Source organism: Canis lupus, chromosome 21 (assembly GCF_048164855.1).
Source record: "Canis lupus baileyi chromosome 21, mCanLup2.hap1, whole genome shotgun sequence".
Lineage (NCBI taxonomy): Eukaryota > Metazoa > Chordata > Mammalia > Carnivora > Canidae > Canis > Canis lupus.
Window position 1 is genome coordinate 44,729,256 of NC_132858.1, and position 25,739 is coordinate 44,754,994.

General features: G+C 38.1%; 1 gene segment (V, D, J or C); it reads right to left on the reverse strand.

Moving 5' to 3' along the window:
- Window positions 1-912: 912 nt before the first annotated feature.
- On the reverse strand, window positions 913-15,283 carry LOC140613250 (T-cell receptor gamma chain C region C10.5-like). The segment is given in 5 exon segments: window positions 913-1,511; window positions 3,841-3,876; window positions 7,389-7,718; window positions 15,095-15,171; window positions 15,225-15,283. Coding segments are annotated over 5 exon segments (645 nt in total).
- Window positions 15,284-25,739: the final 10,456 nt, after the last annotated feature.

A 25,739-nucleotide genomic window follows, 5' to 3' on the forward strand; every position in this document is an offset into this window, starting at 1 on the left:
GGAAGATTTCTTAGTTCAATTTTTAGAGTGTTTTGATTTTGGCCACATGAAGGTATAATCTAACAATTTTAGTAGGGTCATGCCATGCATAGTTCTTCAACAACACTTTCTGATTAATTTTCCATTTTTTTTAACAATCTACATTTTTTTGTAGATGCAAACTACTCCATCATACGACATCATTTAGTTTGTTTAGTTTCTTATCGGGCATTTGAGTTGATTGGGACTGTTACGGATGGTACTATGGTATTGCACATAAATCTTAGTGCATACCTTTTGTGTATGTGTGTGTGTTTGTGTGGGTGTGTGTGTGCTAATGTGTGTGGGTATATTATCTATTGTTTCTAAAGTAGAGCTGTCAACAGTAGATGCTAATGCATTGAGGACTGGCATGTACCCCCAAATTAGATCATCTCACCCATACAACTCCAGGGACAGAGCACACTATATCTTTATTTTACAAATGAGAAAATTATGGCACAGAGAGTTCAAATATCTATAGACCCAAGATTTAAACCCAGGCACTTGAGTTTCAGAGTCCAAGCACTTAAACCTCCACCATTCTACTTTTCTGATGTTAGTGCAGCTCTCATGGGGTTCTTATGAAATCAGGAAACATGGTACCCATGAAACACTGCTATAAGGTCTGAGGTCACCCATCAGTCACCACCAGAGTGTCTTAAATGAGTATGAATCTGCTGACCTTTGAAGGGGAAATAACCTGGGCATATTCACTGGTTATGGCTCTCCCGGGGCCAGTGCCCCAAAGAAAGCATCATAAGGATTACCTCAGGGCAAGAAGTAGAAATGTGGAGTTGAGCAGTATTACAACCAGCACTGAATTGGAAGTTGTCATGGTCCCTTATCTTGGACTCTCAGATTGCGCCAAAAGATAGTACACAGAGGCAAAAGTCGACATTTAATTGTTTTTATTGTGCCTATTATGTAAGACAGTACAAGCTTTAGGTAGCAAAGATGGCAGGTTCTGGATGTGTAAATAGGCTTCCAGGCAGTTATCCAGTTAAAGAGCCCTGGGGGATGTGACTAGAAGCTATATGCTGGCTGTACTCAGAGGCATGGGTACTGGGTAGAGGGAGGAACCGGTGGACATTAAGGAGAGAGCAGTGCTGATGCCTCTGTGAATGGCCCCCGGCCCCACCACTGAGTCATGGCAGAATTTGTTCTTGGTGCAGAGTGGAAGTTTCTGTTTGCCCAGGGGTTTGTAAACCTGTTCTGCAATAATGACACAATTGAAGAAGACACATGTGAACTGAAATAACCCAAAACTCTGGTTTTGGCAAGCCCAGTTAGATCCTCAGCAAACACTTTTAGCGACAAAAGCCAATGGACCTTTGGTGCCACCATGTGTTAGGAACTCTTCCCATTGCCACAGGGCGCTGGTCTCCTAAACAGACAGAAGGCGGTGATGATGGAGTACATCAGGCTCTTGAGGAAGAGGAGGAGGTAGGTGTAGTAGGCAGAGGTGGTCTTCAGCTGTAGCTGTAGTATGTCTAAAAGAAGTCATTTATTAGTATCTTCTGTTCTTTTGAAAGATGAAGGCTTATTAATGAGAGACAGGTCACATTATACATTTCTGATCTAGGTTGAAGGGACACCCCAACAACAAAACAACCTGATAGTAAACTATCCACCACCACCATCACCACCAAGACAACTCAGAATCTAGCTTGTATATCAAGTCAAACAACAACCTCCAGGAAATTCACCTGCAATATTACAAAGTATTACAAAGTAAGATTAGGTCTTAGATGAATGAGTCAACCTGAAGAAAGCACTGGTGGTAAGTAACTTTTACTATTTCTTCACCATGTCTCTAAGTAATAATAGCTAATATGGACCACTAATGCCAAACATTTAATCTGAGAGCTTTGTGTGCAAAGCTTTAATATGTTACTTAATTTTTCAGTAACCCAGGAGATTATTTTCATTCCATTTCACAAATAAGTTGAGGACAGAGAAGCAACTTCCCTGATGTCATACGACTACTGAGTCCCACAAGCCAGATTTTATCCCAGCAACGTAATATCCAAGAACACATTTACCTATTCTGTAATTCTGAACATCCACGTGCAATAAATACCCCGACAATAAACAGTTAAGCATAAATATAAAGATGAATTGCTGATTTAGAAGCATTTTAGCCATTACACATCATGCATTAATGAGATTTGTAACAAGGGGACAATCTTTGGAAATTTGGTTGTACTCACAGTGGAGTAGGTGGGAGATTTTAGTAAAGAGGGCACTTGTTGCAATGAGCGCCAACTAATGTATGAAGTGTTGAATCACTATATTGTACACCAGAAACTAATATTACACTGTATGTTAACTAATTGCAATTTAAATAACTTAAAAAATAATAAGGTGGAAGAAAGGGGTTAATTGAAATTCTCTGCAACTTTAAGAGATCAAACTCATTCCCTTGTCTTTCCTGAATACCTTAATTATAGCTATGATGTAATAGGATAATTGTCTTTAATATCCTCTGAGATTTTGAAAAAAATATTTGATATGAAGAAATAATTAATGACAAGGATGGTGGACCAGACTGGCTACTCAATGAACTACAAGGCCAAGTCTGTTCCTGTGGAAATTTCTTCTACATGCTTTATCTTCAGGGCGAAGGAACTCCAGAATCATTAATCCTTGGTGTGGAAAGCTAATTCAAGTTGTACTGTATTCATAACTTCTTGCCCTTGGCTAGGTAATATGTTAGCTAAGTTCTAGGAGCCCCTTGGGATGGGACATGGAAGGCATATGAGCAGGGTCTGATGAGAGCCAATGATATACCCCATGATAGACATTCCACATATGTGACATTATGTCTTTAGTAGCTGAGTGAAACGTTGTTCTTGTTATCCCTGCTTGGCTCAGGAAATGTAACTACTGTACCTGCATTCTTGCAACTAATAATTAAAGAACTGGGATTAATGCCCAGTCTGTGGCACTGGAAGCCCTGCACTCACACTGATTCCCCATGTGTGCACCTGTCTCAGGGCCTTGGCTTTGGGATTTCTTGGTCTATGATGACATCACAGAGGAAGAATAGAAAACTGAGTAAGTGGGGCAGCCCCGGTGGTCCAGTGGTTAGCGCTGCCTTTGGCCTAGGGCGTGATCCTGGAGACCCGGGATCTAGTCCCACGTCAGGTTCCCTGCATGGAGCCTACTTCTCCCTCTGCCTGTGCCTCTGCCTCTCTCTCTCTCTGTGTGTGTCTCATGATTAAATAAATAAAATCTTAAAAAAAAAAAAAAAAGAAAACTGAGTAAGTGTGTGAATTGTTGATTCAGACAGTCTGGGTTGAAGCCCCAGATCTCACTGTGTGGTGTGGTGCAGGGATTGAATTCTTTTTAGCTCATTGCCTCATTTGTAAAATGGGAATAAAATACTTCCAGTGAGTATTAAGAAAATTAAACAAAATGCACTCACAGTGCAGCACAACACCTTCTGTACAAGAACCTCTTAATGTCAGTTCATATAATTAACTACCAGCAAGAAGAAAGACTTAAAAAAAAACTTGATACCATGTTTTCCTCAGTCAGTAGAAAAAAAGGCCACAGAAATTCCTTCATTGTTGAAAGAATTCAGAGCACATCACTGCACCCCTAATTCATAGTCTTCTCATACCCAACCCAGTATTTACTGTGTGAACATGACTCCTGAGAAATGACGGATTGACTTCAAATATCACTCAGTCTATTTTGCAAGAGCCAGCCATTCTGAGGTTTCTCACTGAAGCCAGGGGAGTTCAAAGGGTGATTTGGTCAAGGAGGAAAAGATGCTATAACATAACATAAAGGCAAACATGGACAAAAACTTACCATCATCAGTTTTTGTAGAATTAATAGCAGTGAGCTCTAAAACAAATGAGAGCAAATATTATTCAAATGTTTATAATCATTATTTGACATGTGTCTATGTTGTGGATAGAAATATAACCGAGGGATCCCTGGGTGGCGCAGCGGTTTGGCGCCTGCCTTTGGCCCAGGGCGCGATCCTGGAGACCCGGGATCGAATCCCACGTCGGGCTCCTGGTGCATGGAGCCTGCTTCTCCCTCTGCCTGTGTCTCTGCCTCTCTCTCTCTCTCTGTGTGTGACTATCATAAATAAAATAATAAAAAAAAATTAAAAAAAAGAGAAATATAACCGAGAGGAGAGTCATTACAAACATGAGTCCCACAATTCCAGAAATGCTTGATTTGATTCTGTGTAATTCAGTAGGTCAACTCATACGTTGTATTTTGGCGCTTGAAGATGTTGAAATTCATGAATGATGCGGTTTTTTCCCTCTTTTCTCACAACTAGAGGGTAATGTCTAAGACTATCTTGTTTTCCATCTATGCTCATAGCTCCCAGCCCAGTGCTTGCTGCACTATAGGTGTTCTATAAATATTTGTGAATGGAAAAATAACCAGAAACAGTGGCTTCTGTGCAGTTGTCAGCACCCACTGTTGACATGAAGGGTTGTTATAAAATGAATTCAAATGAATTTGCCCAAGCCTAGAATTCGCAGTAAAATCTTACATGTTTGAAGAAGTTTGGTTGTTTGATTTAGGTAAATTTCTGTCTAAGTTAAAGAGGAAAGCCTTACCTTTCCAAATCGTGTATGCCCCATTATTCCCAACTCCCAAATGATCTTCTGAAGTGGGGATGCTGTTTGCGGACATGACAATAAAGCTAATGAAAGCCAATTCCTATTGGGTGATTATTACTGTGCTAGGCACCTACGTGCATTATCTCATCTGATCCCCCAGGGACAACGATATGAGACAAATTTGGAAAACTCCATGTTAGACTTGAGGAAATAAGTTTTAGTGAGTAATTAACTAGCCATGAGTCATACCAGTGACTGGCAGAGCCAGCATTCAGAGGTCACTTGTCGGGGTTTAGATGAGCTAGAGCATGTGGAAAGTACTTTGTAAAATAATCTATAGAAATCAAGCATACTTCACCATTGTGGACTCCAGGCATCATCTCTTCCCGATATCATAATGAGTCTTAGCAAATGACCTTTTCCTTGCAGAAGCTCAGCATTTCAGTGTACTTCTTTCCAGGGACAGAAGATAGACCGAGTAATAAATATAGGTTTCTGAATATATAAAACCTGAGGTGAGAGTTGCATTTCTCTATAGTGTAAAAAAAAAATGCCCAACATACATGCAAAGACAAAATTCCTTTGACCATCGGATGTAGGAAGAGAAAGTTACAAGGTGTTTTGGTTTATTTTTTTTCTGCTGGATATGTTCTTGTCCACACAAAGACATGGTTCTGGTGTGCAAATTGATGCACTCCACAAGCCTTATTTTGGTGTGTTCTTAAAAAAATGGGTTTGAGGTGTAGGCTTTAGGGTACACCTAGGGTACCCTAGGGTAAGTCCTCGAAATAAAATATCTATATAATTATGTTTAGATGTTAAAATATCAAGAACTGACTTTAAAGTGTCTTAAAGTCCCTTTCTTTTCCATACAATGGCTTTACCCATTAAAAGAGAAATAAAAATATCTCTCCACCATGCAATGATTGATGTAGGGTTAACAATTTGATTAGGGTTAACAATTTTTCAAATTAAAATCTGTGAGTGTACCCTAGATTCGCTTTCTCCATCAAACTTGGTTGAAAATTTGGACCAGATAGTTTTATCTGTTCAAAATCACTTTGTGGATTTGTACTTACACATTCTATATATTTTCAGCTTTCACAAAACCAAAAAGAACAAACAAAAAACTTACAAGCAACAGCATTAGAAATTTGATGATGAAAGGCATTAATAGAAATGCCCTCATTAGCTTTGTTTCTAGGAGAAGACTTCGGGAGACATTCCTTTCAGAAATTAATTCTCATGTGAAACACATCATGAATAAGAATTTCTCCCTTTTCTGTAATCATCACCATGGAACTTATTATAGTATATTTTTACTTTGATTACTATAAAAGTTAATACCTAAAGAACTTCAGCCCAGTGATTAAACTTGTGCTTCGCTCATTTGCCTTCTCTCTGTTTCTTAGCTATAGAAATAAAAAATTAGGGCTGTTTGTAAAATCGGTTCAGTTATTTTAGGCAAAGATAAACATAAATGCAATAAACATGAATAAATACACCCATGTCATGCTTTCAAAATCAAGCATTTTCACTGACATGTTTGCATTTCCTCTTCATCACATGCCAGGACAAAGCAAAGATAAGTGTTTCATCCTAATTTGATCATTGGAAAAACCAAGGATTCAAGAAGATATAGATTACCTTCAGGAATTCTGAGTGGCATGCTGCAAAAGTCTTTGCACGTCTTGTTATGTGCGTGTTCCCCACTGCTTCCCAAGGGCTTGTGAAACACAGGGAAAAGTGCAAACTGGTTCCTTCTTATGGGTCCTCTGAGGCCTTGATCTGTGATGTTCATACTCATGACTTGACTTCTCAGCCCAGCGAGTTACTGGACCACAGCTGGGCCAGTCACATTCAGCCTTCTGCCCACACTGTCTAAATATGTCCATACTCTGCACCAATGAGCTTAATTTGGGACACCATACCTGAATCATGAGTGACCCTGAGTGATTAGGAAAAATATGTTCTCTCTACTGTAGTGATCCTCCTTGGGAGAGTGGTTCATCCTGCATCCCTTCCAGACCTGGCACATGCTAGTATTACAGTAAATTTTTGCTGAGCAACATTTATCAAAGTTAAGAAATATGTTCATTGTGTAGAATGAAAAATGTATTTACACATCAGCCTCACCCAAACTTTATTTGCCAAATTTTGCTTTATGGTGATATATAAAATTCAAATCTAAAAACCACAGGGCCGTACTAAACCCTCAGCACCCAAATTATTCTATTTTTTGTTGAGTTGGGATCTGGTTCCGTCAAATGAATAGCATTTTGCCACCAACTCATCATTGACAGGTTATACCTGAGGTAGACCAGATTGAAGTAAGAGGGGCTTTGACTTCTGAGTAGAACATTCCTGAAAGATGTGTGATTGTTTTTATGTCTTGATCAAGTAAGATCATCAAAAACAGACTCTCTTCTTGAGCATTTATGTTGTGCAAAGTTGCGAGATGCTTTCATGTGCATTGTTTCATTTAATCCCTACAATGACCCTAAAAAAAAAAAATCACTGTACCCTTCATATTTTGAATGAAAAACTGAGGCAACAAAGGGTAAGTGAATTTGTCTTTTTCCTTTTTCTTTTTTAATGTTCCAAAACCATGAATATTTCAATCCATGGGGGGAAAAGCAGCACATTTATGCTATCATTAACAGTTTAGAAAGATTTCTATTTGTTTCTTTTCATTAATATTTCACAGAAAAGCTGGAGTATTTCCTTCAAAAAAAGAGCACTGCAAGATTATATTTCTATTTCTATATCACATACCTTTCTTCATTGAACGATAAAGAATCTCCTTATTAATCCCTTCTTTATTATTCTCGTGTGTGATGATACATTGTTGTTCTTCAGCCATTGACTTTTTTGCCACGGTCAGCCAGCTGAATTTCATGAATGTGTCATTAGTCTTCACGGTGTCTCCCTGCTGGGATTTCAGAATCATTTGGCCATTCTTCTCTTTCCAATGTATCTTGATAACTTCAGGGAAAAAATTCTCAACAAGACAAAGATATGTTCCAGTCTTATGGAGTTTTATTTCAGCAATTGAAGGGAAAAAAATTGTGGGCTTGGGGGAAATGTCTGTATCAAGGCTTCTATCTGTGAAGGAAAATGGAATATCAATTAATAACATTATTAGAGAAAAACAGACATTGTGTACTTTAGAACCACTTAGCACAGAGTGAAATGAAGGAAACTTGCCATTGAATTAGTGCTTATTATAGTCTTCCATCCACAATGAGTTATGAGGTATTGATTGTTCTTATTTTCAGTGGGAAAATAGGTACCAGAAATCATATAACTTGCCTCAAGTCACAGCTATTAAGTGGCAGAGTCTAGATTAATATATGAGATTTTATTAAACAGTACACACTCCTTTTATATGGGAATCTACTTCCATGTGTACTTGACAATCTATCAAGTTGATCTTTAAATCTTCAGATATGAATCCCATACGCACTTCTGAAGTATGGAGGTCTCCTACTTGATTGTTCTGATTGTAAGACTGAGATGTCTTACATCTGAACAACTCCAGGGTTTTGAGTAGGACAATGTTTATAACTGCCTCCCAATTATTTACAATGTCTTGAATTTGGAAGCTAAGGGGCAGTATTTCCAAGACTGCTATGAAAAAATATTATTTTCAAAAATGCCTTTATATTAACTTTATCAAATAACGCACTTATCAGAATCTTGTTTTGCTTTGGAAAATGTTTACCAAAAGCACATTTTATTTTGGAATATCATTTGTAGTTTAAGTATAACTAAGAAGACATAATTTATTTTGACTTCTAGAATTCCCCTCAAAGTTGAATGTGCCCTAAAAAGCTGCCAAACAGTTTTAGAATGCCACAATATACTGTGATTTCACCAGCTGAATAAAGTACACATAAAACTGGTATAGTGTTAAAAGTTATGATTCCAGAGTTTCTTGCAGATAAAATGTCAAAATATATATCAAGATATCATAGTTTTAAAGGTCATGTCACTTGAATGTTGGTATGTTACTTAATTATACATTTACTGTTGATTTAATGGTTGAAATTACAAATGTTAGAACTCTCTTAAAATTGATTTCCACAGCTCTTTCTAGTGTTTTTATTATCTTCTCTTTGGACTAGTTTAATAATTCAATTTCTTAAGAAAAAGGGAATTGGATTTCTCATTTGATAAAGGAAAGAGAAAAAATTTTTAGGGGGGGGCTCTTAATACTCTATTTTTTGAGGGACTGGATAATGCAAGAGAATTTATACCTGGGTGGCAAAGCTCCTGATTTTTATACTAAATCAGCAGGGAAACAGTGAGTTCTTATTCATGGTTTAAGTAGATTTAGGTCATAACATGCTTATTTTAAGTTTATACATCTTGCTTTGAGAAATAGTATTTTATTAATTATAATAGTAAGGCACTGTACAATCTCCAACCATATGCTTTGCTTGTAATTTAAAAAGCATGTTAAATAAAGATCAATTTTTCAATTGTACATGGTAGTTACATAATTTTAGCCTCTAGTCAATATATTAAGGAATCTAATTTTCATCTTAGAAATTTTGTTTTTTATAGGAATACTTCTGATTTGTTACACTTAAGAAATTGAAAATCAAATGATGAACTTGAAAGGTTTCAGGATAATAGTACACGTTTTAACGCCCTGTGACTTTTCCTTAGCTATAGTCTTGATGTTTTATTCTTTTGGATAAAATTAATCTTGAACTTCCACAATTTTGTCAGTAGAATGGTTGACTGAGCCATTCCACTGTTTAACTTGTTTAATTTGATTGCTAGAACATACATTGATTAGGCAGTCAGGTGGAAAAAAGAGGTCCAGAAACTTGCTTTTCAGTTTATGAATTCATATGTGCCTATCATCACAACCACTAAGGAAAGAAAGATATATTTATTTCATTTTTTCAATGTTTCAATTTTCATCTTTGTGAAAATTCTTGAAAATTTTATTTGAGTAGACCTAGTATGCTAGAAACATCCCTGTGATATATTTTCCCTCATTCAGGCAAAATTTCATCTCTAAGGCTAGTGAAGAATGAACAAATATAGTAGATTGAGTTTAGGGGGAAAACTTAGCTTATAACATCCTTGAATATGTTTACACAGTTAAATGTTTTGATACTTGTTATTAATCATCCTCTGACTAAATGAAAGTTTAGCATTTTTTTGTTCATTCTTTTTCATTGGTTATTTTTGAAGTCAAATAAATAGGACGTTCAAACCTCTTTACAAAACTTTCTTTTCTTAAAGATCTTATTTATTCATGAGACACACACAGAGAAGGGCAGAGACATAGGCAGAGGGAGAAGCAGGTTCCCGGTGGGGATCCTGATGCAGGACTCGATCCCAGGACTCCAGGATCACGCCCTAAGCCAAAGGCAGACTGCTCAACCACTGAGCCACCCAGGCATCCCTCTCTAGCAAACTTTCAACACAGAAATCCCAAATGGCCCTAATATCTCCATCCCTTAGGGACCCCCAGTTAGCTCCTTGTTAATGTCTTCTATGCTAGATCAAACAGCAACTACCCTTCCCCCCAAGGACTAGGACAGAGTCCTTTACCTCCCCAAGGATCCTGCTGCTATATGTGACCAAATTGGGAACAATCCTAGAATTCTGAGCCAGCACCAGCACCTAGCCAGCAGCCCCTGCCTCATCTGCCTCGCCTCCCTATCTTATACTGAGGAATATAAAGAAATTTACCTGTAACCCTGAGCTTTGTGCCACAACCAAATGCTTTGATTTTGCTCTAGCCATACTAATCTTGCCTGAAAAGCTTTTATAAAAATCTCTCTTTGTGCCTCTTTTAAAATTGCGCTTATATTTTTTCAATATTACATAAATATATAAAAATGGACCCTGCTAACATTAAGCAAAGATGAAACTCAAGAAAAATCACGTTAGAAATGAACATAGTCAAGAATTGATGAAATAACCCCTCTCTGCCTGGGCAGCTTGGGTCTGTCTTTCTTATCTGACTCACACAAATTGGAGAGTATGATTTCACTTTTTCTCATCATTTTCTTGGCCCTTAGAAATCTCTTTCCTAAAGGTTTTCTTGTATGATATAACTCCTTTACTTGAGATATACAGCCATGATTTCTTTTATTTTCAAAGAGGAACAAAGAATATTTAGTAAATATTCAATATTTTTACAGGTATTTTTTTTCTTTCTACAAATTGAGGGGTGGGTATCTTGTTTGACTGTAAAGCAAGCTATTTCCAGAATCCAATCCCCACTAACTGGAGACCAAATGAGTTGTTACAGGGTCTGACATCTTAATGATAATCTCTTAACCTATTTATTCCTGAAAGATCACCTCTTTGAACTCAATATTATCTTAACAGTTTCTAGGGTATTGATTTACAGTTATGAACTGCTCATCAGAGGATACTATTGGATACTATTTGGTTTGGTCTTTCTGCAGCTGTCCCAGAATAAGTGGAAAGTCAGCTCTAAGTTATGCAATTTAGTCATGCATGTTGTATACTAGCTCCAGTTCTTCTGCTAGCTTCAATATTTCCAGCAAATTGGGGAGGTGGAGCAAGATGGACAGCCTGAAGGAAAAATCTACGTTTAATTGGGGTTCCAGAGGGCGCCGGAAGGGACAGAGGTCCAGAAAGTGTATTTGAACAAATCATAGCTGAGAACTTCCATAACTTGAGAAGGGAAACAGGTATTCAGATCCAGGAGATAGAGAGATTCCCCCCTAAAATCAATAAAAACCGCTCAACACCTTGACATTTAATAGTGAAACTTGCAAATTCCAAAGATAAAGAGAAGATCCTTAAAGCAATAAGAGACAAGAAATCCCTGACTTTCATGGGGAGAAATATTAGTGTAACAGCAGACCTCTCCACAGAGACCTGGCAGGCCAGAAAGGACTGGCAGGATATATTCAGGGTCCTAAATGAGAAGAACATGCAGCCAAGAATACTTTATCCAGGAAGGCTCTCATTCAGAATAGAAGGAGAGATAAAGAGCTTCCAAGATAGGCAGAAAATGAAAGAATATGTGACCACCAAACCAGCTCTGCAAGAAATATTAAGGGGGATCTGTAAAAGAAAGAGGAAGTCCAAGGAAACAATCCACAAAAACAGGACTGAATAGGTATCATGATGACACTAAATTCATATCTTACAATAGTAACTCTGAATGTGAATAGGCTTAATGACCCCATCAACAGGCTCAGGGTTTCAGACTGGATAAAAAAGCAGGACCCATCTATTTGCTGTCTACAAGAGACTCATTTTAGACAGAAGGACACCTACAGCCTGAAAATAAAAGGTTGGAGAACCATTTACCATTCAAATGGTCCTCAAAAGAAAGCAGGGGTAGCCATCCTTATATCAGATAAATTAGTTTATCCCCAAGACTGTAGTAAGAGATGAAGAGGGACACTATATCATACTTAAAGGATCTATCCAACAAGAGGATCTGAATGTGCAAGCTGCCAAGTATATCAATAAATTAATAACCAAAGTTAAGACATACTTAGATAATAATACACTTATACTTGGTAACTTCAATCTAGCGCTTTCTACACTCGATAGGTCTTCTAAGCACAACATCTCCAAAGAAATGAGAGCTTTAAATGATACACTGGACCAGATGGAGTTCACAGATATCTACAGAACTTTACATCCAAACACAACTGAATACACATTCTTCTCAAGTGCACATGAACTTCCTCCAGAATAGACGACATACTGGGTCACAAATCAGGTCTGAACCATACCATAAGTTTGGGATCGTCCCCTGCATATTTTCAGACCATAATGCTTTGAAACTAGAACTAAATCACAACAAGAAGTTTGGAAGGACCTCAAACACGTGGAGGTTAAGGACCATCCTGCTAAAAGATGAGAGGGTCAACCAGGAAATTAGGAAAGAGTTAAAAAGATCCATGGAAACTAATGAGAATGAAGATACAACCGTTCAAAATCTTTGGGATGCAGCAAAAGCAGTCCTGAGGGGGAAATACATCGCAATACAAGCATCCATCCAAAAACTGGAAAGAACTCAAATACAAAAGCTAACCTTACACCTAAAGGAGCTAGAGAAAAAACAGCAAATAGATCCTACACCCAAGAGAAGAAGGGAGTTAATAAAGATTCGAGCAGAACTCAACGAAAAAGAGACCAGAAGAACTGTGGAACAGATGAACAAAACCAGGAGTTGGTTCTTTGAAAGAATTAATAAGATAGATAAATCATTAGCCAGCCTTATTAAAAAGAAGAGAGAGAAGACTCAAATTAATAAAATCATGAATGAGAAAGGAGAGATCACCACCAATACCAAGGAAATACAAACGATTTTAAAAACTTATTATGAGCAGCTATACGCCAATAAATTAGGCAATCTAGAAGAAATGGACACATTTCTGGAAAACCACAAACTACCAAAACTGGAAGAGGAAGAAATAGAAAACCTGAACAGGCCGATAACCAGGGAGGAAATTGAAGCAGTCATCAAAAACCTCCCAAGACACAAAAGTCCAGGGCCAGATGGCTTCCCTAGGGAATTCTATCAAACGTTTAAAGAAGAAACCATACCTATTCTACTAAAGCTGTTCAGAGAGATAGAAAGAGATGGAGTACTTCCAAACTCATTCTATGAGGCCAGCATCACCTTAATTCCAAAACCAGACAAAGACCCCACCAAAAAGGAGAATTATAGACCAATATCCCTGATGAACATGGATGCAAAAATTCTCAATATTTCCAGAAAATTTGTTGCCAATACAGAAAGAAGATTGAATGCACTAATGTCAAAAGGACTTGTACTTTTATAGAAATACCCAAAAAATCACACTGCGAGAATTTAATAAATGTGTATTCGGCATGACTTACCTGATCTTGTGTGAGGGAGAGAGGTATTTTAATGCCATGATTAGAAGCTGAATCATTGTTTTCCACATGAGTAGTAATACAAATTATGAGCTATTACTAATTAAGCATTCATGTAAAGAGTCTATTTAAAAGGTCAAGCTACAAAAGAGTACATATCAGAATATAAAATTACAGCTTAATGTTTCAAATACCACATAATAGTCTAAACCATGCTCTTTGGCATGGACGAGTCTCTGTTGGATCCCATTCTTTGCCATAGTAAAAAGCCATGTGACGTTAGGCAAATAACTGAACTTCTCCAAGCCTGTTTGCTCATCAGTGAATTTGGAATAAGAGTATCTTCCATATAGGGCTGTTGAGGAATGAGAAAATGCACTAAGACCTGTTCCTCAAAAAATCTTGGCTGCTATTATGATTCTCCTTAGTGGGATGGTTTCAGGCCATTTTATCAAATTCTTCCACTAAACAAAATATATGGATTTTATTTTTTTAGATTTTATTTATTCATGAGAGACAGAGAGAGAGAGAGAGAGAGAGAGAAAGAGAGAGAGAGAGAGAGAGAGAGGGAGAGGAAGAGACACAGGCAGAGGGAGAAGCAGGCTCCATGCAGGGAGACTGATGTGGATTCGATCCTGGGACTCCAGGATCACTCCTTGAGCCAAAGGCAGACGCTTAATCACTGAGCCACCCAGGCGTCCCAATATATGGATTTTATAAGCAACTGGTATTACATAAATTAAGAAAACAGAAGAGCTCATGAATCCAAGATGTTCTGTGTCTCTCACACCCACCAGCCAAAACAACATAGGACTCAATGAAGCCACAATCTAGAATAATTGCCCTTTAGACTAGAGGCTTTTTGAGTGTTGAGACTGTGTCTTCTTCACCCTTTTATCTCCAGCATCCAGCAGAGAAACTGTCTTTAATAAATGTTTGCTGAAACAATAAATGAACAAATGAAAGTGTAAAACCATGCAGACAGACTCTTTTTATGGACTCTTTGGAGCTGAAGTGGTTTACTGAGCTCACAAATTTCATTAAACTGGACCATCTTTAGGTAATATCCCAAGACTAGCAGTAGCACAAATTTTGACCAGCGTCAGCCTCCCCCTAGCTAGAGTAATAAATGGGATTATTAATGTTCTATAGTCATTTACTGTAAGAGTTAAATTTTTTACACTGCTGTTAAAGACATCAAAAGTAATCACTTAGATTTTGCATGTTATTAGAGAAACATGTTATCATTAAGAAAGGAGCACTATTAATACTAGAGGTACTTCATCAAAGTGTTTCTCACTTAAGAGACCAATTAGAAGAAAAGCATCTTGAACGAATAGCACACACAACCAATTTGTAGGCACGGTCCTAAAAATGATTTTAACTTCAAGCCTGAGTCTATTTTTGAGTGCATGCATATATTTTCTAAAAGTAGAATTTTAATCTGCTTACATGTAGAAAAGTAAATAAACCATTTGAAAAGTAGTTGTGTTTCCATGTAGAGGGACCCGTAGCTGCAAAATTACTGTCCATGTGCTGAGGTGATTCTACATTATTTTTTCTAAAAAACAGCTATCAGGTTTTCATTCACAAGGTCAAAACAGAGCAAAGTTACTTACCTGGAGGAGTTACTATGACCTTAGTTCCTTGTCCAAATATCTTGATCCAGACTGAGTTATCACAGTGGTTAGAGCTTCTACAAAAATGTCAGCCTTCTCTTGAGGTTTGTGGCATGACCAACAGTAAAACCTTTTACTGGCAATTTGATCTTCTGGATTCTCTTGGAAGTCCTTCAATATAGGCTTCATAGCATCTGATATCTTGTAAGTTTTCCTCACATTAATTGACAACAGTGTCTGTTTTCCAATGAGGCAGTAATCACAGAAACAATAGGAAACAGAAACAATAAAAGCAAAAGAAAAAAAAGAAAGAGAGATTGGGAGTAACTGGTCAACCAACTACTTATATTAATTACTAAGAAAAGTAGTCTGTGAATTAAGAGGTTTTGATTTCCAGGTGTTCAATTGTGTGCAGCTGCTCAAAGATTGCATCAAAGGAAAAGCCCTTTTGTTCTCACAAACACCAGATCTGCTCCGTTAGTAATTTGGGATTGTATTTCTGAAGGAGGAAACTCTTCAGTAACCAAAATGCAAACATGCCAACAGAAATATACTTGAGAAATGTGAACGATGTTTTCTATTTTTTAATCAGGTACTTGTACATCTTACCAACATGATTCTTTACCACAGAACATAAAGACTCCTAACTCTGGGAAACGAACTAGGGGTGGTGGAAGGGGAGGAGGGCGGGGGCTGGGGGTGAGTGGGTGATGGGCACTGAGGGGGGCACTTGACGGGATGAGCACTGGGTGTTATTCTGTATGTTGGCAAACTGAACACCAATAAAAAATAAATTTATTATTTAAAAAATGATTCTTTACCACATAATGCAAAATGCGGGAATAATCTGTGTAATGACATTATTTTTCCTAGAATAAGAGGAAATTTGTGGAAGTCTATCCTCTTTGAAATAATAGATTCTTATTTAAAGCAAAATTTGAAAAAAATTCCAGTTCTCTGATACATTGAAAGAAGCAGCCCCTTGAGAGCTATTCTATGATCTTTAGCAAATTATGTGTAGCTGTACTTCTGTGGTCAACTAGCTTTGGACAAGGCATTTGCCATCCCTGGGTTCTCACATCTCACATTTGTTGTGTGGCCATTGAGCTATGTATGTCCAAAGAGCCCTTCCTATTCTGAGTTTATGAAACTTTGATTAAGAGTAGGAAAGGTGGGAACCCTGGGTGGTGCAGTGGTTTGGCACCTGCCTTTGGCCCAGGGCACGATCCTGGAGACCAGGGATCGAATCCCACGTCGGGCTCCCGGTGCATGGAGCCTGCTTCTCCCTCTGCCTGTGTCTCTGCCTCTCTCTCTCTCTCTGTGTGTGTGTGACTATCATAAAAAAAAAGAGTAGGAAAGGTCTGCTGTGGTTGAACAAGTGAGGATGTAGTTGAGTGTTAGTAAAAGAGAAGGTTTTCTTACAGGTCCCTTCTGACTTTGTGACATTGTGAGATCTCAGCAGGCACAATAGCAGGTGACTTAATTGGACTTGAGGACATTATTGATTATCAAGCAAAAGACTCTGCTGTCTCTCTCTTTTTTTTATAAATTTATTTTTTATTGGTGTTAAATTTGCCAACATATAGAATAACACCCAGTGCTCATCCCATCAAGTGCCCCCTTCAGTGCCCATCACCCAGTCACCCCCACCCCCCGCCCATCTCCCTTTCCACTACCCCTAGTTCATTTCCCAGAGTTAGGAGTCTCTCATGTTCTGTCTCCCTTTCTGATATTTCCCACTCATTTTTTCTCCTTTCCCCTTTATTCCCTTTCACTATTTTTTATATTCCCCAAATGAATGAGACCATATAATGTTTATCCTTCTACGATTGACTTATTTCACTCATCATAATACCCTCCAGTTCCATCCACATCGAAGCAAATGTCTGTTGTTTCTCTTATCTGTGTCCAAGCCAGAATTGGGCTTGTTTTACAGATAATATTGGTTGAACCATATAGGATTCATTTCAGGGGCTCCCCTTCTTTTTGTTAATGCCATGCATAATAGGCTGCTCCAGGGAAACCCCAGACAGTTTGCAACCTATGTGGGCCATTCCCTCATATCTTTAGTTAAAGGAGACTTGATCCTTAGATATTCTTATTTTGCTATCTGTATCTGAAAAGCAAAGGAGAGAAATCAGAGCCATTTGAACAAGTTGACAGTGGACATAAAAACAGTGAAGAGACAAGAAAGGGGTTTACTCAATCTACAAACCCAAGCTGAAGACACATGTGCATCCATAGGGTTGGCATTGCCAATGACTACTCAGAATTTTCTCCAAGATGGGTATACATCAGGACTGGGGAGGCAGTGACACCCCTTATTCTCCAGAAGCAAGGATGGGGGAGGAAGGTTTGCTTTAGGACTAAGGAAAGATCTCATTATGATCTGTTTCAGTGTCATTTTATTATGTTCCTGGTATAAAGAACTATCAGATCCCACTAGACCTCACCAAAACACCTATGTCGTAAGAATTCATTATTATCTCCTCCTTGGTAATAACATTCTTGCGTTGTCCTTTAGGTTTTGCTTCAAACACACCTATCTTTGAGCACCTTTTCATTCTAAGTGATAGTATAGGTAGCTCTATGCCTATCATGAGAACTGGAAGAAATGTCTTATTACTGTATGATAACAAATGAGATAATAATCTCACATTAGGCAGAAGTGTAATGTGCAATAATTAAAAGTGTAATAATGTTATTAAAATCTAATTACTGTATAATAACAAATGAGATAATAATCATACAACTTTATACATATAGATCTGTAGTTTGTAGAAAGTTCATACAGTTTGGTGAATATTAAAATTACTGTAATTATTGCTTCAGATGTTTCTATATTCTAATGTGAATGAAGAAAAATCTTGGAGCAAAAATATCCTCTGGTTTATTATTCTCAACTCTTTTACTATTCACAAGTTTTAGCTTTTCAAAATAAAGCAAACTTTACTGTTGTTTGGAGGATAATGTAAGATGTGACTTTTCAAGAGTCCCTGAGCTCCTGTGTTAGCTGAGATGGCTCAGTGAAGCATTTTAGTAGTAATGGGAAAGGACACAGTGATGTGTTGACCCTGTGCTAGAACTGTCCTGTATGGAACCTCCCGTAGTCCCCAGAAACCCTATGAGAAAGATTTAGTAACTTTCCTGGATGGTGCTGTGAGTTAAGTGGCTGAGTAGGAATTTGAAATTCAGATTTCTTTCTTTCTTTTTTTCTTTCTTTCTTTCTTTCTTTCTTTCTTTCTTTCTTTCTTTCTTTTTCTTTCGTTAGCACACAATTTTACACATTGAGTTTGGCTTCTTTCCCAATAAACTCCTCATAAATGGAGAAGTAAAAAAATCAAGACACTAACAAAAGCCAGCCTAGGACCCAGAGAGGTAGGGATAGATGATAAAGTGTTCTTATCAATAGAAATGTCACAGGCTGGATCTGAAAGTCCTACCTCAAGCTTTGCTGAGGACACAAATGTAGGAGAAAGCCCTGTTTAGAGAGTGAGCAGGTCCCTCTGGGAGGTAGAAAGGAGCATGTAAATGTTTAGAGGGGTGTGGAGTTGTGGAAGGGTTTTTGTTCAGTGGAAGTGGAGCATTTCCATATGGTGCATCCCAGCAGGCACAGTAATACAGCCCAGCATCTGCCTCATTAACTCGGTGTATCCTGAGACTTGCTGGCAAATCCCTCTGTAGTTTCCTGGCTTCGTATCATCTTTCCTCACTAACACTTTGTTCATGGACCACATTTCCATTTGAGGAAATATATACAGAGTTTGTTGTAGAGGCTGGTATGACTTCTGTAGGTACCAATACAGTATATATATACTGTATTGGTACCTACAGAAGTATATATATATATATACTTCTTAAAGGCACCTGTTTTTATTCAGCATTCTAAAAGTTCTGTGTTTCCTTGTTTCTTGGTAATAGATGGTATGAGCTGTGTTATTAAAGTGTTTCCATTTGTATGTGAGAGAAAAACAAAAGCAATGATCAGTGAAATTTTGACATTTGTTAAAATAGTACACATTTGTTCTCTATTAAGGAAAAGCTTGGGATCTGAGATTCACATTTTCTTCCTGAAGAATTCAAGGTCATGACAAAATTTGTCAGCTTAGTTTGAATGACCAGGTGGGATTTCTGCTGACACTTACTCTTTGTGGTCACATTGTTGAACAGCCCTCCTCTGCTCCACCCCCAGCACACATTTCTGACGTGCATGTCTTCTATTAAGCCCTATTCGGGGGAAGGGAAGATGGTGGAGGTATAGGGGACCCTTGATTTGTCTGCTCCCTGGAATTCAGTTGGATAAGCATCAAATCATTCTGAACACCTGTGAACTCAATCTGAGAGCCAAGAAAGCAATAGCCGCAATTCTACAAATAGAAAAGCGACCACTTTGTGTAAGGTAGGAGGTGTGGAGAAGGGAATCTGGGAGGATATATTGGAAGAGAGACCATGTGGGGACAGAACCTCTGGCAGCCAGCACTGGAAAGTGATAGAGCACCAGGGTATGAAATCAGAACTTTTAGAAGTCCAGCTTTGGTGAGATACACCCTGGCTTGACAGGTGCTCAGGTAGCAAAGGGGGCCAAATCCTAGGTGGGAGAGTGTGTCTCAGGATCCTCCGGGTCACAGAAAGAATACGAGTGTCTACAGCAGAGTTCCCAGACATTAGAGCAGGGAAACCTGCTGCAATCAGTGAGCCCAGGAGTGGGCTCTCAGCTTGGGATAGCCAGAAACCAGAAACAGCAGCATAGTTGGGCATCTGCTCTCTGAGCAGGGGCCCAGCAAGCAACACAACAGGCAAGATCCCCTTCCCCTTCTCATCTGGGAGGAGTGGCATTAGTGGGAGCTGCAGGAGCCTGCAGGGTTTGGAGACTTGAAATGGGATTGCGTGCTTGAGATAGAAATGCTTGTCACAGGCTGGGTGAGTGCAGAGTGCTGAACGGGACTAGCGAGACAGTAGTGATTCACTGCTTTTCCCTGAGAGCACAATGAGGAGGAGGGGCAGGTGTGAGTTCCCAGCTCTGGGGCTGGAGATCTGGTGCACAACCAACGTCATTTTGATTTCCATATCCCAAAGTGGTGTGGAAAGGCTTCCGGGAACACAAGCCACAAAGAGCAATCTGGAGCTGCTTACACTGAGCCTGGCCCCACCTGGCAAGGGGGTGGTGCAAATCCCTTTGGGGTAAAGACACCTGATAATCAGTGCAACAGGCCCCTCCCCCAGAAGATTAGCAAGAACATCTGGCTATTGCCAAGTTTACCCATCATACAGAGCAGTAAAACTCCACTGCTAGGGGAAAATAGTATATTGAATTCATGTTTTTTTCCCCTCAGGATTCTTTAGTCTTTCAGTTCAAAATCTTTTATCCTTTTCAACTAATTTCTTTCTTTCTTTCTTTCTTTCTTTCTTTCTTTCTTTCTTTCTTTCTTTCTTTCTTTCTTTCTTTCTTTTTCTTTCTTTCTTTCTTTCTTTCTTTCTTTCTTTCTTTCTTTCTTTCTTTCTTTCTTTCTTTTTCTTTCTTTCTTTCTTTCTTTCTTTCTTTCTTTCTTTCTTTCTTCTTTCTTTCTTTCTTTCTTTCTTTCTTTCTTTCTTTCTTTCTTTCTTCCTTCCTTCCTTCCTTCCTTCCTTCCTTCCTTCTTTCTTTCTTTCTTTCTTTCTTTCTTTCTTTCTTTCTTTCTTTCTTTCTTTCTTTCTTTCTTTCTTTCTTCTTTCTTTCTTTTTTATTTTTTAAAAGATTTTATTTATTTATTCATGAGAGACACAGAGGAGAGAGGCAGAGACACAGGCAGAGGAAGAAGCAGGCTCCATGCAGGGAGCCCGACATGGGACTCGACCCTGGGTCTCCAGGATAACGCCCGCTGGGCTGAAGGCAGGCGCTAAACCATCGAGCCACCCAGGGATCCCCTAATTTCTTTTTTTTTAAAGATTTTATTTATTTATACATGAGAAAGAGAGAGACAGAGACAGAGACACAGGCACAGGGAGAAGCAAGCTCCATGCAGGGAGCTGGATGTGGGACTCAATCCTGGGACTCCAGGATCATGCCCTGAGCAGAAGGCAGATGCTTAACTACTAAGCCACACAGGTGTCCCTTCAACTAATTTCTTATTTTATCAACTCTTTTATTAAATCGATTTTAAGGGATATATATATATTTTAAGGGATATATATATATATTTATATATATATAAATTTTTTCTTTCTTTACAATTTTGGGACCTAATCTCTTCTAACAATCAGACAAAAATACACCCATGATCTAGTGTATTCCTTTGTTCTAGTCATCTGTTTGATTATATTCTCTTTTTTCCCCTTTTTCTTCTTTTTTTTTCTTTTTTGGTTTCTGGTCTCTTCTGATTTGTTTAGGGTATATTTTTGGGGGGCTTGTTGCCATTTTTGTTCTATTACTCATCTATTCTTCTCTTGACAGAATGACAAGATGGAAAAGTCACCCCAAAAAGGAGAACAAGAGACAGCACTAACTACCAGGGACTTAATCATAATGGATAAAAGTAGATGTTGGAGCTAGATTTCAGAATAAGAATTATAAAGATAATAGCTGGGCTTCAAAAAAGCATAGAGGACACTAGAGAACCCCTTTATAGAGAAATAAAGGAACTAAAATCTAAACAGGTCAAAATAAAAGGGTATTACTGAGATGCAATAAGAAATGGAGGGTCTAACTGCTATGATAAATGAGGCAGAAGAGTCAGTGATATGGAAGACAAAATGATGGAGAATAAAGAAGCCGAGGAAAAGAGAAATAAACAACTGGTGGATCATGAGGGGAGAATTTGAGAGATAAGTGATACTATAAAGTGAAAAAATATTAGAATAATTGGGGTCCCAGAGGAAGAGGAATGGAGTGAGTCAAAAAGTATATTTGAGAAAATCATAGCTGAGAACTTCCCTAATCTGGGGAAGGAAACAGGCATTCAAGTCCAGGAAACACAGAGAATTTCCTTCAAAATTAACAAAAACAGGTCAACACCTTACATGTAATAATGAACTTTGCAAATTTCAGAGATAAAAAGAAAATCCTGAAAGTGGTTTGGGACAAAAGGTCCTTAGCAGAAACATTAGACTGGCAGCAGACCTATCCACAGAGAGCTGGCAGGTCAGAAAGGACTGGCATGATATATTCAGGGTGCTAAATGAGAAAAATAAGCAGTCAAGAAGACTTTATCCAGCAAGGGTATTATTCATAAAGAACTTCTAGGACAAACAGAAGCTAAAAGAATTTGTGATCACCAAACCAGCCCTGCAAGAAATATGAAAGGAGATCCCTTAAGTGAAGAGGGTGCCCAAAACTAACAGACCAGAAAGAAACAGAGACAATATACAGAAACAGTGACTTTACAGGTAATGCAATGGCACTAAATTCATAGTAACTATTCATTCAATAGTTACTCTGAATGTAAATGGGCAAAATGCTCCAATCGAAAGACACAGGGCATCAGATTGGATAAAAAAGCAAGACACATTGATATGCTATCTACACGAGACTCATTTTAGACCCAAAGACATCTCCAGATTGGAGATGAGGGAGTGGAGAACCATTTATAATGCTAATTGACCTCAAAACAAAGCTGGGGTAGCAATTCTCATAACAGACAAGTTAGATTTTAAACCAAAGACTTTAATAAGAGATGATGAGGGACACTATATCATACTTAAAGGGTCTATACAAGAAGAAGATTTAACATTTATATATATTTATATTCCAAACTTGGGAGCAGCCAATTATGTAAACCCATTATTAACAAAGCTAAATAAACACACTAATAATAATACAATAATAGTAGGGGACTTTAACACCTCACTCACAGCAATGGACAGATTATTTAACCAGAAGATTAATAAGGAAACAAAGGCTTTGAATGACACTCTGGGCCAGAAGGATTTAACAGATATATTCATAGAATTCCATCCTAAAGCAACAGAATATGCATTCTTCTCAAGTCACATGGAACATTTTCCAGAATAGATCACATACTGGGTCATAAATTAGGTCTCAACCAGTACCAAAAAATTGGGATTATTCCCTGCATATTTTCAGACTATAGTGCTTTCATAATTGAACTCAACCACAAGAGGAAATGTAGAAGGAACACAAATACATGGAGGTTAAAGAGCATCCTACTAAGAAATGAATGGGTCAACCAGGGAAAGAAGAATTTTAAAAATTCATGGAAGCAAATGAAAATGAAAACACAACCATTCAAAACCTTTGGGATGCCACAAAGGCAGTCTTAAGAAGGAAGTATATAGCAATACAAGCCTTTCTCAAGAAACAAGAAAAGTCTCAAATATACAACCTAACCTTACACCTAAAGGAGTTGGAGAAAGAACAGCAAATTAAGCCTAAAGTAAGCAGGAGAAGATAAGTAATAAAGATTAGAGCAGAAATCAATGAAAAATAAACCAAAAGAACAGTAGGACAGACAAATGAAACTAGGAGCTGATTCTTTGAAAGAATTAATAAGATGGATAAAGCACTGGCCATACTTACCAAAATGAAAATGGAAAGGACCCAAATTAAAAAAAATCATGAATGAAAGAGGAGAAATCACAACCAACACTAAAGAAACACAATTATAAGAACATATTATGAGGAACTATATGCTAACAAATTAGGCAATCTGGAAGAAATTGATGCATTCCTAAAGATTTACAAATCAAAACTGAAACAGGAAGAAATGGAAAACGTGAACAGACCTATAACCAGCAGGGAAATTGAAACAGCGTTCAAAAATCTCCCAGAAAGAGTCCAGGGCTAGGTGGCTTCCCAGGGGAATTCTATCAAACATTTAAAAAAGAATTAATACCTATTCTTTTGAAGCTGCTTCAAAAAAATAGAGTGGAAGGAACTTGCAAACTCTTTCTATGAAGCCAGGATTACCTTGATCCCCAAACCAGAGAAAGACCCTACCCAAAAGGAGAATTACAGATGGATATCCCTGATGAACATGGATGCAAAAATTATCTCTATGGTACTAGTCAATAGGATCCTACAGTACATTAAAAGGATTATGCATCATGACCAAGTGGGATTTATTCCTGGGTTGCAAGAGGGGCTCAACATCCACATATCAATCAATGTGATACACTACATTAATAAAAGAAAGTAATGAACCATATGATCCCCTCAACAGATACAGAAAAATCATTTGACAAAGTAGAGCACTGTTAATTGATTAAAATTCTCTCCAGTATAGGGATAGAGAGAACATACCTCCATATCACAAAAGCTATATACAAAAAGTCCACAGGAAACATCATTCTCAATGGGAAAAACCGAGAGCTTTTCCCTCAAGGTCAGAAACATGACAAGGAAGTCCACTCTCGGGATCCCTGGGTGGCGCAGCAGTTTGGCGCCTGCCTTTGGCCCAGGGCGCGATCCTGGAGACCTGGGATTGAATCCCACATTGGGCTCCCGGTGCATGGAGCCTGCTTCTCCCTCTGCCTATGTCTCTGCCTCTCTCTCTCTCTCTCTCTCTCTCTGTGACTATCATAAATAAATAAAAATTAAAAAAAAAAGGATGTCCACTCTCATCACTGTTGTTCAACATAGTACTAGAAGTCCTAGCCTCAGCAATCAGACAACAAAAAGAAATAAAAGGCATCCAAATTGGCAAAGAAGTCAAACTCTCACATCTTTGCAGATGATGTGATACTCTATGTGGAAAACCCAAAAGTCTCCACCTTGAAATTGCTAGAACTCATACAGGAATTCAGCAAAGTGGCAGGATATAAAATCAGTGCACAGAAATCAGTGGAATTTTTGTATACTAATGCTGAGATAAAATAAAGAGAAATGGGGATCCCTGGGTGGCGCAGCGGTTTAGCGCCTGCCTTTGGCCCAGGGCGTGATCCTGGAGACCCGGGATCGAATCCCATGTCGGGCTCCCGGTGCATGGAGCCTGCTTCTCCCTCTGCCTGTGTCTCTGCCTCTCTCTCTCTCTCTCTCTCTGTGACTATCATAAATAAATAAAAAAAAAATTAAAAAAAAATAAAGAGAAATGAAGGAACTCTCCCATTTACAACTGCACCAAAAGTATAAGATACCTAGGAATAAATCTAACCAAATGGGCAAAGGATCTGTACTCTAAAAACTACAGAATGCTCATAAAAGAAATTGAGGAAGGCACAAAGAAATGGAAAAACATTCTATACTCTTGAGTTGGAAGAACAAATATTGTTAAAATGTCTATGCTCCCCATAGCAATCTATACATTCAATTCAATCCCCACCATCAACATTTTTTACAGAGCTGGAACAAATAATCCTAAAATATGCATAGAATCAGAAAAGACCCCAGATATCTAAAGGGGTCTTGAAAAAGAAAACCAAAGCTACTGGTATCACAATTCATGACATTAAGCTCTATTATAAAGCTGTCATAATCAAGACAGTGTGATACTAGCACAAAAAAACAGACACATAGATCAATGGAACAGGATATAGAACCCAGAAATGGACCCTTAACTCTATGGACAATTAATCTTTGACAAAGTGGGAAAGAATATCCAGGAAAAAAGACAGTCTCTTCAACAAATGATGTTGGGAAAATTGGACAGCCACATGCAGAAGAATGAAACTGGACCATTTTCTTATACCATATATAAAATAAAATGAATGAAGG